General features: G+C 35.2%; 4 protein-coding genes across 5 annotated transcripts in view; all 4 read left to right on the forward strand.

The window, feature by feature from the left end:
* Positions 1–496: 496 nt before the first annotated feature.
* On the forward strand, positions 497–2,844 carry LOC129566502 (putative cystathionine gamma-lyase 2). Its single transcript, XM_055442522.1, has 5 exons — positions 497–773; positions 852–914; positions 1,450–1,737; positions 1,800–2,401; positions 2,615–2,844. The coding sequence occupies exons 1-5, from the start codon at positions 693–695 to the stop codon at positions 2,760–2,762; spliced, it is 1,182 nt and encodes a 393-aa protein (XP_055298497.1). The 5' UTR covers positions 497–692; the 3' UTR covers positions 2,763–2,844.
* A 108-nt stretch (positions 2,845–2,952) lies between these two features.
* LOC129566500 (putative cystathionine gamma-lyase 2) lies at positions 2,953–6,554 on the forward strand. Of its 2 annotated transcripts, XM_055442519.1 has the most exons (5): positions 2,953–3,891; positions 4,331–4,489; positions 5,012–5,299; positions 5,380–5,975; positions 6,045–6,554. In XM_055442519.1, exons 1-5 carry the CDS (start codon positions 3,889–3,891, stop codon positions 6,190–6,192), a joined length of 1,194 nt encoding a protein of 397 aa, XP_055298494.1. In that variant the 5' UTR covers positions 2,953–3,888; the 3' UTR covers positions 6,193–6,554. The 2 variants fall into 2 exon arrangements, with proteins under 2 accessions (XP_055298494.1, XP_055298495.1); XM_055442520.1 differs by lacking the exon at positions 2,953–3,891 and having other exon boundaries at positions 3,982–4,489.
* A 132-nt stretch (positions 6,555–6,686) lies between these two features.
* LOC129566501 (cystathionine gamma-lyase-like) lies at positions 6,687–9,588 on the forward strand. Its single transcript, XM_055442521.1, has 4 exons — positions 6,687–7,966; positions 8,027–8,314; positions 8,512–9,107; positions 9,173–9,588. The coding sequence occupies exons 1-4, from the start codon at positions 7,814–7,816 to the stop codon at positions 9,318–9,320; spliced, it is 1,185 nt and encodes a 394-aa protein (XP_055298496.1). The 5' UTR covers positions 6,687–7,813; the 3' UTR covers positions 9,321–9,588.
* A 2,857-nt stretch (positions 9,589–12,445) lies between these two features.
* LOC129565658 (probable cytochrome P450 304a1) overlaps positions 12,446–14,502 on the forward strand; it is a 16,629-nt gene continuing 14,572 nt past the window's right edge. Inside the window, exons 1-8 of the mRNA XM_055440769.1 lie at positions 12,446–12,634; positions 12,810–13,061; positions 13,151–13,323; positions 13,430–13,551; positions 13,627–13,777; positions 13,846–13,966; positions 14,062–14,242; positions 14,327–14,497. Coding sequence (XP_055296744.1) covers positions 12,541–12,634; positions 12,810–13,061; positions 13,151–13,323; positions 13,430–13,551; positions 13,627–13,777; positions 13,846–13,966; positions 14,062–14,242; positions 14,327–14,497 — 1,265 coding nt within the window. The 5' untranslated portion in view covers positions 12,446–12,540. The remainder of the gene's footprint in view (positions 12,635–12,809; positions 13,062–13,150; positions 13,324–13,429; positions 13,552–13,626; positions 13,778–13,845; positions 13,967–14,061; positions 14,243–14,326; positions 14,498–14,502) is intronic.

The following is a 14,502-nucleotide window of genomic DNA, read 5'->3' on the forward strand; positions in this document are numbered from 1 at the left end:
CCTTATAAAGATGTTCTATAGAAAAAATAGCGAACTGATTGAAATCGGTTCCCAAGCGCATTGGCCACGCGCTTCACACGTTGTGTGACATTATTCGCTTCTATACTGTATAATGAATTTGATCGGGAAGCCACTGTTGTCTCAATATCGTTCACAATCGATGTATGTCCCACAATGCGTGAAGCGTGTGGTCGATGTGCTTGGGTTTTGTTTCCAGATATTTATTTTTAGGACTACTGTTTTGATGTGATATTCTAAAAAAAATCGACATTTAATCATGACTAAGTGAAAATGGATTGATTAAATCGATGATTACAAAATACTTGAGCTTGAACGAAAATAAAAGCGATGAGATAAGAACCTGCCACTCTAATAAATTAATAAAAACTAACCATTACAAACCGATTCTTTATGACCACGTTTGATTCCGAGTCAAAACACGTTCCATAAATGAGTTATGATGACTCGTAGCATTTTAAGACATAAGCATTTTTTGGCAGATGTCCATTCGTATAAAGATTGTAAGCAAACATATGTGTCTGTATACAGATAATCACACTTACATTGTGGGAAATAGCTTCAGAGGGAATAAAAACATACCGAACTCAATTCAAACAGTCAGTGGTGTGAAGTGAGCGTAAAGCTACAAACTCAGTGACAATAAAATAAAATATTCAAACAAATTTGGAAGAATGTCTGATGCCGGGGAATATACTGGCTATGAAACTAAGGCCATTCATGCGGGACAGGAATACGATCAGTGGAGTAATAGGGTATATATATTTTTTTAATATTTACTGTTATTTTTCAGATCGAAATTATTTGTTATCTATAATTTTCGATCAATACAGGAAATTGTACCACCGATTGTGACATCAATGACATTCTTCCAAGATGATCCAACGAATATGCAGGTTCAACATCGATTTTTGAATTGCTTGACATTTTGCATCATCAAATACATTTACAGACAAAATAAAAACTCATACATCCCCACACAGAAGTGTTGTGCTATGAAGAATCAGGGCTGGAATTCTAAGTTATTTCACCAAAATCGTTCAGAATTATTTTTTTCGTACATAAGACCATATTGGAGTGAAAGAGAGAGATTCCACTATTTTTCAGCGTTCCACCGGAATTATTTCTCACACATTTCACTCTTCCTTGAATTATCGGAATAATTCCGATGGAACGGTGAAAAATCGTGGAATCTCTCTCTTTCACTCCAATATGGTCTTATGTACGAAAAAAATAATTCCGAACGATTTCGGTGGAATTCTTAGAATTCCAGCCCAGTATGGACCGCATACGTTCGCTACACAGATGTTGTGCTCTAACAAAATACTACATTTGTAGTACAAACTTCTGTGTGAGAATGTATGAATTCTAATTTTGTGTGTATTCTCCCATTTATTCAATTCCAGCCTTTCTATTTGCTTTCATTTTTAGGGCCATTATTATGGACGTTACAGCAATCCAACACGTGATTCACTCGAACGTTGTTTGGCTGCATTAGATAATGGAAAACACGGTTTAGTTTATCCGTCGGGATGTGCGGCTATAACTGCGTTGTTGCATTTGTTAAAACAAGGCGATCACATTGTATCAGCAGCTGAACAGTATGGTGGCACACGATCGCTTTTTTTGGATTATATTGAAATACAAGGAATCGAAATTGATTTTGTCGATTCAACTGATTTGAAGCAAATTGATGATGCTATCAAACCAAATACAAAGGTTTTTTTTATACAAATCAGAATTGAATTTGCAATTTTGGTGAACAAAATTGTTTCTTGCAGTTGATGTTCTTTGAGACTCCATCGAATCCATGTCTAAAATACTCTGACATTGCAGCTATTGCAAAATTGGTCCATTCGCAGAATAATGGTCAAATTGTTGTCGCGGTTGATAATACAATGCTGACATCATACTTTCAACGACCATTGGAATTCGGTGTCGATGTTGTAATGTATTCTTTAACTAAATATATGAATGGGCATAGCGATGTGTTGGCCGGTGCACTCGTTCTCAACGACACAGAAATCTATAATAAATTAAAAATCGTTCAAACAAAATATGGTTCAGTGCTGTCACCTTTTGAAAGCTTCCTGACAAATCGTGGTCTCAAAACATTGCCTTTGCGCATGCAACGGCATTCGGAAAACGGCATCGCCGTTGCCTATTACTTGGAAACACAGAAAAATGTGGTCAAAGTTATTCATCCAGCATTTCCATCGCATCCTCAGCACGAGCTTGCAAAGAAACAGAGCTCAGGTTATTGTGGTATTGTTACATTCCAAATAAATGGCGGGCTAGAAGAATCGAAAAAATTCGTTCAAAACCTTCGATTGTTCCAAAGTTGCGGTAGTCTCGGAAGTTACGGCAGCTACGTCATGATTTCGTAAGTGTAAAATGAATTTCATTTGGGGCACATCAAATCATAGCTTTTATTCTTGGAGTTTGGTATACAATAATTTGTATTGTTAACATTTCAAATGATGATGAGAAGAGATAATAATTCTATTATATTTGACGTGCCCTTGAACGTTATCTGTATACAGATAATATAAACGTTCAATCCATCAATCAAAATTAATTTCAATATTTTCTGTAGAGCACGCGTTAGTCACGTAGACGTGCCAAAAGAAGTCCGGGAATCCATTGGAATATTCGATTCAACCATTCGATTATCAGTTGGGCTAGAAAGTGCTGATGACCTCATAAAAGATTTGAAGCAAGCATTTGAAAAAACATTCGCTTAAGCTCTATTATCTTTTTTTGTTTAGAATTCCACTGTATTCTGTGTAGAACAAATAAATTTGATGATATGCAACAAAAAATCAATTTATCCTGATCAAATCACATTTACTTTCAATTGAAATGATTCAGTAAGATTGGAAGAATAAGAGGAAGAAAAAGGAGAACAAGAAAAGATGGAAAAAAATGAGAAGTAAATAGCAAAATTATTCATTTGAATCAATGCAAGCAGTATTCAATATGAAAACATTGTATTAATCAATGCCACTAATCAATGCACAGATATATTATATTTTCTTATCATTTATATTCTTGCTTACTAGTTAGCTATTATGGCTAAACACACCTTGCTGTATGCTGTATATCTTGAACCGAACACATCGGTTTAGCGGCAGCTCCTTAACACTACTGACAGACAAACATACGAAAATACGGCTATTTCATTGCATACACACAAATGATACACATAACTTCTTCCATCCTAGGCTAAGAGCCCCACAAAAATTATTCCTACATGAAAAATGCGAAAACACTACATTAATCTCCATAAAATTTACAATTGAAATCATTTCGGCACATCTCTCAAGATTTGAATATCAGCCCGAGAATATCAGCGTTACCGGTGAATGTTTCAGTATCAAATAAGTATAGGAATAAGATGCATTTGATCCGCTGAGAATAAAATAGCTAGTATTGAATTGGCTACCAAACAAAAGGGAACATATTACGACAACAACTCCTCATGAAAAAAACGCTGTGTTTCGTTTTTTTCAGCACTTTTTAATACGCTGTTCTTATTCTCACCAATTCATTTGCGCTAAACATCTAGCGATAATAATCGGACAGCTTTCAATACACAGATAAAATCAATTTTTTTAATCATTCATATTCTTATTCTTGTTTACAAGCTAGCTACATATTCATGTCAATGAACGATTTAGCGAACGCAGCTATCACTTTGAAGTGATAAGAATGAAGATTCTTTTCTATCTAAATAGCTAACTAAGCTATTCTTATTCTTTATTTAATCATTGATTCATTTGTACAATATAATGTTAGAAATATAATGCTCCGTAAAAACAGGATACATTTCAATTACATTTTTCACCTAGTAGTTTCAAACGTTTGATTATGGTTTGTATTGAATAATGACGTTTTACAATATAAATTTAAACCCAATATTAGTAAAAATATATTTCTCTTGTATATAAAATAGATTTCGGTATGGGATATAATTTGATTTGAGGATTTTGATTCAAAAACCAAAACCTTGAATCATGAGTAGTGTATGCAATAAATAGTGAATAGTGGAAATGTTTCAACTTATCATTTATTGCGTATTTTACGACGAAGTGCTATCGTTGACAGATTTAGCTAACCAGTAAACAAGAATATAAATATTAGAAAATTGACTATCGTCAGTGAGCATGCACAATTGCACATTGCCCACTACATGCTATTATTGTCGTATATAAATATAAGAAGCCGTTCGAACGCGTGTTAGTCGTTTAAGTGCCGTGAACCAACTTACTACTACGGTAAACTAACAGAATAAACTCTATTCAAAATCAAGATCATGGCAGATTCAAAAGAAAACACCAACAAAGACTGCGGATTCGCAACGAGAGCTATTCATGCGGGGCAGGAATACGATCAGTGGAGTAATGCCGAAATCGTACCGCCGATTGTGACATCAATTACGTACTATCAAAACAATCCAGCCAAAATGGAGGTGAACGATGCATTAACTTTCTTGTGTTTTACCAAGATTTTTCGTTTGTTTGTGATTTTTGTTGCTATTCATGGATTATTTTAAGGAATTTTGATTTTTGAGTATTGACAACTGCCATCTGATCTGGGGCGATCAAAGGTTCAAATATCCGAATACATGATGAAGCTTGGAATATCTAGTCTTAGTTTCAGTATATCAGACCCATGGATTTAATTGCCAAGTATTGGAAATTCCAATGGGTTTATGGGCAGTCAGGATTACAACAACAACAACCTACTGCCCATAAACCCATTGCAATTTCCAATACTTGACAATTAAATCCATGGGTCTGATATACTGAAACTAAGACTAGATATTCCAAGCTTCATCATGTATTCGGATATTTGAACCTTTGATCGCCCCAGATCAGATGGCAGTTGTCAATACTCAAAAATCGAAATTCCTTAAAATAATCCATGTTGCTATTGCCAGTTTAAATCATCAACTGACTTTAGTTCGAGTTATGAAAATCTTCAATTTTAGTGCCACTTTTACAGTCGCATGAGCAATCCAACGCGAGATTCATTGGAACGTTGTTTGGCCGCATTGGAAGATTCTAAACATGCGCTTGTTTTTCCGTCTGGCTCGGCGGCCGTAACTGCGTTGTTGCACTTATTGGAATCGGGTGATCATATCGTTGCGTCGGTTGAACAATACGGTGGAACTCGATTGCTTTTGATAGATAGTGCAAAACATCAGAAAATGGAGGTCGATTTTGTTGACTCACAAGATGTAAATGAGGTTGAGGCGGCAATTAAACCGAACACAAAGGTGAATTGGCGGTTAATGCAAACAATGAGATAAAATGTTTCTTCATTTGTTTCTCTCGAAATTTTCTCATTTAATTCCAGTTAATTTGGATAGAAACGCCATCGAATCCATGTGTAAAAATGTCCGATATTGCTGCCATAGCAAAAGTAGCCCGTTCCCGTGAAGGAATCATTTTTGCAGTCGACAATACATTGTTGACACCATATTTTCAGCGGCCACTTGAGCTCGGTGCTGATATTTCGATGTACTCTTGCACAAAGTATATGAATGGACACAATGATGTGCTAGCGGGTGCGCTAATGTTCAATAGCACCGAATTTCTTGAGGGTTTACAAATGGTTCAACAGAAATACGGTTCGATTCTTCCAGCATTTGACTGCTCTATGTTGAATCGCGGACTGAAAACCTTATCTTTGCGAATGGAGAAACACTGTGAAAATGGCGTAGCGTTGGCTCGCTACTTGGAAAAGCATCCGAAAGTAGTGAGTGTTTCACATCCAGTTCTACCATCACACCCGCACTATGAATTGGCCAAGAAGCAAACGACTGGAAATTGTGGGCTGTTTGCTTTTCGAATCAGCGGAACGGTGTACGAGGCAAAGAAATTCATTCAAAGCCTTCGGATTTTTGCAAGTAGTGGCAGTCTTGGTTCATTCAGCAGCTTTGCCATGATTCCGTACGTTATTTTTTTTACTTAATTTTCCTTTTCTTTTGACACTAATTCCTTTACACTTTCATGTTACAGTGTATGTGTCAGTCACACAAGCCTAACCGAAGCTGAACGTGAAAAATTTGGTATTTTTGATACAACAATCCGTTTATCAGTCGGCATTGAGAATGTCGAGGATCTCATTAAGGATTTGGAGCAAGCATTGGATAAAACGTTTAAATGAAGCCACCTTGGAGTATATATATGATTTTATTTTTACACCGGCCGGTGTAACATGCCTAACAAATCACTGATTTTCCATAGCAAACCATTTTGAAATTGAAAGCATTTTTTTGTATTCGCAATTTAACCTTGATGTAACTTTTTGATGTTTGCCAACATATTTGACACACCGTTGCTGCAAGAGCATACACCACTAGCGACACGTTGTGGCACCGATAGTAAAATCCTGTGTGTTACAATGTATTTTTCAACACATTACAATCGGTGCCACCAAGATCGCCTGTGGTATATTGCTGTTGCAGCAACCTTGTGATATTTGATACAAATAAAAACAACTAAGTGACGAGCAGTAATTGCCCAAAATTTCGAAAAATCCATGAAAATCAATTTTTTGCATATTCGAAGGTTTCACGCCAACAGTCAATTCCAAATGGAGTTTTCAATATTTTGATGACCTGGTGGCTGATATTGAAAGGTCTAGATGCCCAAGTTCCTGCTTCAACCAATGACGAGCAGGAATTCGACAAAAATTGGGGAAAAAAATGTATGAAAACCGATATCACAGTGCAATGCATAATGGAGCTGATTTTGTTTCAGTCTTAATTCAACTGAATTGAATATCTTTTATTCAATTTTTCCTAAAGACTCATACAACGTTGGGAAATATTCTGAAACCGAATGGGAATGAAATTATTTTGTGATGTTTGTGCAGTTCGTCTGACAATTGATGACAGATGCAATTATATTGTGTTGAGGCTGGAATGCTATGCACTTTAGTGGGTTTGAAATATTCAAAATCAAAAGTGGCATAATTTAGAAGGAAATTCTATTCTATTTATATGAATAAGAATTCAATCAATATTTATAGTTAAACCAAATCCGTTCGAAAAATACCAAATTCTCCTAAAAATTTCAATTTCACATTTTTATTTGATCTCATAAAAAAAAGTAATGAAAATGAAATGAAAATATTCGAGGGAGTGAAACATTTTGCGATTTCTTCAGTGTTTTAAAGTCGTATTAAAAGTCGTTAACTCATATTTTAAAGTCGTATCAAATTAATTGAATTGAATTGCATTGTTCAACAATTGAATTCACACGACTCACGCTTTGATATGCCATCAAACTAATGAATCAACTATCGCTATTTTTGCAAACATTGACAAAACCAAAGCTAATAAAAATGATAAGATCAGTCATGTTAGGAAAACAAACAACAATCGTATGCCCTTGTTTCAAATGAATGGTTTGGAGCGAAAAAAAAAATACAGAAAAGTTGAGCGGAAAAATGTCGATGATGAATGAGCGGAAAAGGGATAGCTATATAGTAAACTGTATAGTGAACTATATAGCTATCATTTTTCATTTGACATTTTTCCGTTCAACTTTTCTGTATTACATTTTCGCTCCAAACCATTCAAATCATCTTCATTATCACCGTCCAAACTTAGAAATAATGTGTGAATTCGATAATGGGCCAGCAATTTTGTAATAAATTGCATATTTCCGTACTTCAAGCTACGAACAAACAATACTCTCATTAATCGTTTAGTCAAGTATATGAAGTGGAGGAGAGTAGAATAAGTTCTTCAAGTTTATTTTAAGTTTCAAATAGAAAAAAAATGTGTGACTCCAATGAAACTGGAAGCCTAAGCTTCGACACAAAGGCAATACACGCGGGACAAGAACACGAGCGATGGAGTAATGCGGAGATAGTACCACCGATTGTGACATCAGTTACATACTATCAAAAGGATCCGACAAATATTTTTGCAGTAATGAAGCGCATTCGTGTTTACTCTGGACGAGTTTTCAAAGTTTGGTGTTTGTTTTAGGGATATTGCTATGGACGTGATGGTAATCCAACCCGTGATGCATTGGCACGATGCTTGGCTGCTTTAGACAATGGCAAATATGGACTGATATTCCCATCGGGTTGTGCAACAACAACGGCTGTGATACACTTACTCCAAACCGGTGACCACATTTTATCGTGCTCCGAAACATACGGTGGAACTCGAACGATTTTTCTCACCCAAGCCAAAATGCAAGGCATCGAAGTCGATTTTGTTGATTCAACCAATGTTGAATTATTTGCATCTGCCATTAAACCCAATACTCGGGTAAAGTTTTTGATAAATTTTTCCTTGACATAAATCTTTAACATGAACAAAATCAAAATTCATTGCTTTGTTTGAAAGTCACGGTTTGCTTGATTTAGTTTCTTCTTTTTTATTTAGTTTTGCCTTGAATTGAAATCATAATTGCTAATAGCAATGGATAGCTTCAATGTTAACATTCATTTCGTTCAAAATTTCAGTTGATCTGGTTAGAAACGCCATCGAACCCGTGCTTGAAAATTTCCGATATTGCTGCTATCGCAAAGGCAGCCCGTTCCCATAAAGATATCATATTTGTGGTTGATAACACATTGATGACGTCGTATTTTCAACAACCGATGCAGTTGGGAGCTGATATTGTAATGTATTCTCTCACGAAATACATGAATGGACACAATGATGTGTTAGCTGGCGCCCTTGTTATTAACGATTCAAAAATTTACGAAGATTTAAAGTTGATTCAAGTCAAATTTGGTTTGACATGTTCACCGTTCGATTGCTTTTTGGTGAATCGCGGCCTGAAAACGTTGCCGCTGCGAATGAACAAACATTGCGAGAATGGCACGGCCGTGGCTCGTTACTTGGAAAAGCACCCGAAAGTTGTGAAAGTCATACATCCGGGTTTGCCGTCGCATCCTCAATATGAATTGGCAAAGAAGCAGAGTTCAGGTTATTGTGGATTGGTCGTCGTTCAATTATCTGGGACAATAAATGAAGCCACGAAATTTATTCATAATCTTAAAGTGTTTTTGTCATCGGATAGCTTTGGAACATGCACCAGTTTCGCTGTGCTTCCGTAAGTAAAATAAAACCAATTCTCAATTTGCGTGTGTCAATGTTTGTGTTTAAATTTCATTACAGAGCATATGCAAGTCATATCGATGTACCGAAAGAAGTTCGCGAGCAACTGGGGATATTCGAAACAACTGTTCGATTATCAGTTGGGATAGAAAATACTGACGACCTCATCAAAGATTTGGAACAAGCGCTGGTAAAAACGTTCGAATAGTTCGAATGCATAAATACATAAAAAAGTTTTGATTCAGAAGATTTTAATTTTGTTGTATCAAATGATAAGGTCATCGAATTAAATTTTCTTAAGACTATTGAAAGAAATTCATTAGGTGATAAAGAAATATTATTGACGAACGGAAATTCCAGACTTTCATTCGAATTTGATATGAAAACATTGTTCACAACTTAATGGAATAACGTTTTGATGCGAATTAATTAAATTTAGTCTGATGGACTGTAATTAAACTTTGATTTTTCAACAATAATTTTTTTCTTCTATTATAAAACTTAGTAAGAATGGTAGATAATTATCTACTTGATTATAATCAGAACTTCTTTGATATGCATATAGGAATTTTGTTGAACCGTTAAAACCAGCTTCCTTATAGTTGGTTATCTTTTATTCGAATAACATGCTCACGGACGGTTTTTTATGATTGCCCGTGTTGTAGTTGAGGTCTCATTCTCTGTGGCAAATTCCTTTTTTATCATTTCCAAGCAGTAATTTTCGATGTCTTAGTTTATTGAAGCGCTACGCAAAAAAAACAATATCAAATGAAATTTAGCAGATTTGACACCAAATCAGTCATTTTTTCTACTCATAATGGGATTTTTGCAAGCGTTCAGCGTTCAAATGCCGAAAGGAATGAAACCGTACATATTCACCGACAACAAAACTGGAGCGATATGCATGACACCCGATCATTTGATTGAAGTAACTGCGCACTAGACATTGATGGCTTAACTCATCATTAAATAAAAGTAGTAAATACATATTCAACCCATATATTCTTATAAATACTCATTCGATTCAATAGTAAATAAAAGATCGGAATTTTATTCACTCATCGAACATCGTAATTCAATCCCGTATTAATTTCAAGCACTCCCACCGTCAAATAAATCGATTTACTGTTGACGACATCAATTTCATTAAATTGTGCGCCTGAATGGATGCAATCGACTCGTTTCACGTACTTTTCGTTCATGTTTCAAATGACTTGCTTCGTTGAAAGTTGAGTAACAAGAATCAGTTCACGTTTTCTCGCTGTTCCATCGTTCATTGAACGCCGAATCATGATATCGTCGATGTGAATGTGAATGTGTGTTGGCGGTGCACATTTAACTTGAGCGATTGCATGCACAAACTTGTTAATTAGGTTGCACACTAAAACTTTCTCATTCACTAATCTATTGACGCAATTATGAATTTCGTTAATTTTGTGCATGTTTTAACTGTAATATGAACTTACGCGATAACTACGGTTGACTTTTTTCAGTTATTAGACCTACTTTTGCATATTCCAACGTTGCGTATCTGATCGAGTGTCACTTGTAAAACTCAATGGGATGTGATACAATGCTATATGAATTTATAAGTATTTCGCAAATGATAGATGAAACAACGCCAAAAATGCATGAACTGTGATCAACTTCATTCGAATTTAGTTTGTTGTATTTTTAAAGGCTGCAATGGCTGATTATTCTCCTTAATAATTATTTTAAATCAGAGATTCAGAGATGACTTTAGCGCACCCGAGTATTTTTGTTGTTTTTTCGTTCTACTTTAGCTTTTTGGCCAGGAATTTTTTAAAATAATATTTTGTGTAACTGTTGTTAGTCATAGTCAGCGAATCCAATGTTTCTTTGTACAATAAGCATTTCCGTTTTATTAATTTAACATTGCAAGTTTCTCTTCCTTCCTCATTGTACTTAGTATATAAGAAGAAGAATAAATGTAACAAGTTGGTTAGTTGTGCTTTGACAACTGAAAGTCTCGCGTCTCATTTCTCTTTGCGTCTTTGATCTTTGTTCGACCTTTCACAGTAACATAACGAAGGAGAGCTTACATTTTCTGTCTCCGGTATTCGCATTGTGTGGTAATATGCACCTAGTAATTAAGCGCATTGGCTCAATTACGCAATCTTACACAATTTCTACTTTTGGGGATTTTTTCTTCATATTTTACTAATATAAATGTGGTTTTTCAAAAACTGTTCTTTGTTATGTTACACAAAATATTGATACAAAGTTTTTTTTGAACAAAACGGTAAAGTATAACGAAGGAAAAAAAACACAAATACTCGGGTGCGCTAAAGTCATCTCTGTTTTAAATATGTTTTTATCCTTATTAGCAACGATGAGCAACATGAAAAGTTTAAATAAAACCATTTGAAATTATGTTTTCAATGTTAGATACAATTCGAATTTACATGTTTACGCAATGCGATATGTCGCAGATATGTCAGCGTAATGATTTTGCGTAATCCTGTACATTCGCAATGCGGAATATCGCGGGAAGGTTTTGCTTTACGGCGACATGTCGACTTAAACCTCAATTGTATCGCAAAATTCTTGTAGGGGTAGAGAAACACCGGACAATGAGTATCGCATTGAAGTGTAGTGAGAAAATTATTGACCTTATCAAGCGAATTGCACTTTTCAATTATACAAAATGAGGTTATTTCTTATCATTTCTTTCCTTCGTCTACAATTTTAGGATAGCTTATCAAAACAGCTATGTTCTAGTTGTTTTCAGACGATGACCACTTTTATTTTCTCCGACTCAAGTTCAATTACGCACTGGCTTCAAAGTCGGGATACTGCTATTTACTTGTTTTTGTTTTTATATAAAGTCTTGTGTTATCCTTGGCAATCGCTAGATTGATTTGGTTGATTAAAATGTTCAATGGACAGATTTTTATCAAACGCTCCTAGTTTGATTGGAATTGGATTGTTACTCAACTACGAATTTGTCGAAAAACATTCAAATTCAATCTTAAGCCAATAAATGAAATCAAACCAAAATCATTTGCGTCATCCAAAGAAGTAAACAATTCTTATTCGTTACTATAGAACTAATAATTCTTATCAGCAGTAAAAAAATGATTGTTTAATTGCAACCAATGCACAATCGTCAATATTCTTGACATTAAGTGATTACTGTTTTCGTCAATGGTCGATTGAAATGAAAAAGAAAACAAAAGCAACAGAATTATCAGCATGTCTCGACTGCCAACAAAATCGGTAAACTGGTTTACAAGATCAAGCGCTTGTTTATTGAATCGTGCGTTGTGTTGCTTGTTTTTGTACTCTTGCAAATCGGAACACGTATAAGAAGCGGTAAATTTCTCCGTGACGCAGTTAATATCAGTTTGTGGCTAAGTGCGAAAGTGCATCGAATTACTTGGTTGAAAAAAGTGAAAACGTTTAAAATGATTTCAATACTTTTATTGAATACGTGCTTCATTATATTCATTTATAACATTTATTTGTATCTTTTTTCGAGACCTGCCAATTTTCCACCGGGTAAATTCACGGGAGAATTCAATAAAATTATGAATAAAATGAAATAGAGAAAAAATGAAACGAAGGAAAAAAAAAGTGAAATTGGAACAATCGAGAGTGAACTGAACAAATATGATTGAATTGAAATAATATTTTTGAATAGATATTGAATAAAATACGAATTTTTTCCCCACAGGACCGCCGAAAGTGCCATATTTTGGTAGCTATATTTTCATGCTGTTGTTGAATCACAAGCATCTGCATCGCGCCGTCAATCGAATTTGTCAGTTTTATAAATCGTCTGTTATTGGATTCTATTTAGGAAAATTCCCAATTGTAGTTGTGAATGACAGTGAAAATGTGAAAAAAGCATTGTTTCATCGTGACTTTGACGGTCGACCAGACATTTTGATGGGAAGAATGCGGCACCCGAATTTGGATCTGCACGGTGGGTGAAAGTGAAATCGATTACTATTGATTGATGTCAAAGAAGTGAAAGTTTTAACTAATGCAAAAAGTTTTTTTCAACGAAAACAGGAATTTTTTTCACGGAAGGAGACACATGGCATGAACAAAGACGTTTCACATTACGTTACTTGAGAGATTTTGGATTTGGGCGGCGATTTGATTCGTTAGAGAAAGAAATGGAAATTCAAATTTCACAATACATTGATATCATCAAGAATGGGCCGAAATATCCACATGAACAAGTGAGTGCACTTTTAACTCTTCGAATGTGTTTAAATCGATTTAAGATTATGAATGAATCATAATTTTTTTCATTTCCCATTAAAAAATCATTTCTCTAATTCACAGAAATACTTTAAAGATGGCAAAGTATTATTGCCATACGCATTTGGGCCGGCGTTTGGAAATTGCTTTATAACTTGTTTGCTAAATGAACCCATGCCTCGTGAATATATGGCTAAAATTTGCACGTTAGTGTCGATTTTCTTCTATCAATTATTGTGAATTTGCACAATTAAGACTAATTACTTTAATTGTTGAAACAGTGCTGTTGAGAATGGTTTCATATTTCAACGAAAAACCGACAACTATGGAAAATTATACAGTTTGATCCCGAATTTTGCAAAGTATTTCCCTGGTTTTTCTGACTATCAAGTCGTGAGAGAAGCTTCAATTGAATTGTATACCTTCTTCTCGGTAAGTACCATCGCAGCAAGTGGCATTTACTCCATTTGTTTCCATCTTGCTCAAGTTCTCACTTGTAGGATATCATCAATGAACAAATAAAAACGTTCGACGAAAGTCACGAACGGCACTTCATCGACATGTATATAAATAAAGTACGAGCAGCGGAGATGAATGGCGACGAAACATCGACTTATTCATGTGAGTGGAACCCGATGCATGCATATTAAATTGCAATAAGTTTATTCACCTACTCTACATAGTACATACTGCTAACTTTCACATTCTATTTTCAGACGACCAGTTAATTTTGGCGTGCATTGACTTCGCCTTTCCAGCTTTAACCGCTTTATCAACGACAGTCACATTTTTGTTCCAACAAATATGCCATGAACCAGAAGTGCAGCGAAAAATTCAAGAAGAAATCGATCATGTTGTTGGTCAAGGTCGTTTTCCCACATTGGATGACCGTATAAAGTTAGTTTGAATTTGCAAAACATTTACATGGATCTTTAAAATTCAATTAGAAATTTACACCGAACAACAACCATTTCGTTACAGTTTACCATACTCAGAGGCTTGTATTCGCGAAATAATGCGCTTTGAAACGTTAGTGCCTTCGGGTCTGCCACATAAAGCTCTGGTTGACACCGAATTTTTGGGCTATACTATTCCGAAGGGAACGGTTATAATGCCTGCACTAGATGCTGCATTCCACGACCCAACTGCATGGCATG

The sequence above is a fragment of the Sitodiplosis mosellana genome, unplaced genomic scaffold, assembly GCF_009176505.1.
Source record: "Sitodiplosis mosellana isolate CC-2019 unplaced genomic scaffold, AAFC_SMos_1.0 Smas_scaffold_3, whole genome shotgun sequence".
NCBI classification, from domain to species: domain Eukaryota; kingdom Metazoa; phylum Arthropoda; class Insecta; order Diptera; family Cecidomyiidae; genus Sitodiplosis; species Sitodiplosis mosellana.

Coding starts and splice junctions, on each gene's coding strand:
- LOC129566502 (XM_055442522.1), top strand. CDS start 693: ATGTCTGATGCCGGGGAATATACTGGCTATGAAACTAAGGCCATTCAT. Junction 915..1,449: donor ATGATCCAACGAATATGCAG/GTTCAACATCGA, acceptor TTTCATTTTTAG/GGCCATTATTATGGACGTTA. Junction 1,738..1,799: donor CTATCAAACCAAATACAAAG/GTTTTTTTTATA, acceptor TGTTTCTTGCAG/TTGATGTTCTTTGAGACTCC.
- LOC129566500 (XM_055442519.1), top strand. Junction 4,490..5,011: donor ACAATCCAGCCAAAATGGAG/GTGAACGATGCA, acceptor CTTCAATTTTAG/TGCCACTTTTACAGTCGCAT. Junction 5,976..6,044: donor AGCAGCTTTGCCATGATTCC/GTACGTTATTTT, acceptor TTCATGTTACAG/TGTATGTGTCAGTCACACAA.
- LOC129566501 (XM_055442521.1), top strand. CDS start 7,814: ATGTGTGACTCCAATGAAACTGGAAGCCTAAGCTTCGACACAAAGGCA. Junction 7,967..8,026: donor ATCCGACAAATATTTTTGCA/GTAATGAAGCGC, acceptor TGTTTGTTTTAG/GGATATTGCTATGGACGTGA. Junction 9,108..9,172: donor ACCAGTTTCGCTGTGCTTCC/GTAAGTAAAATA, acceptor ATTTCATTACAG/AGCATATGCAAGTCATATCG.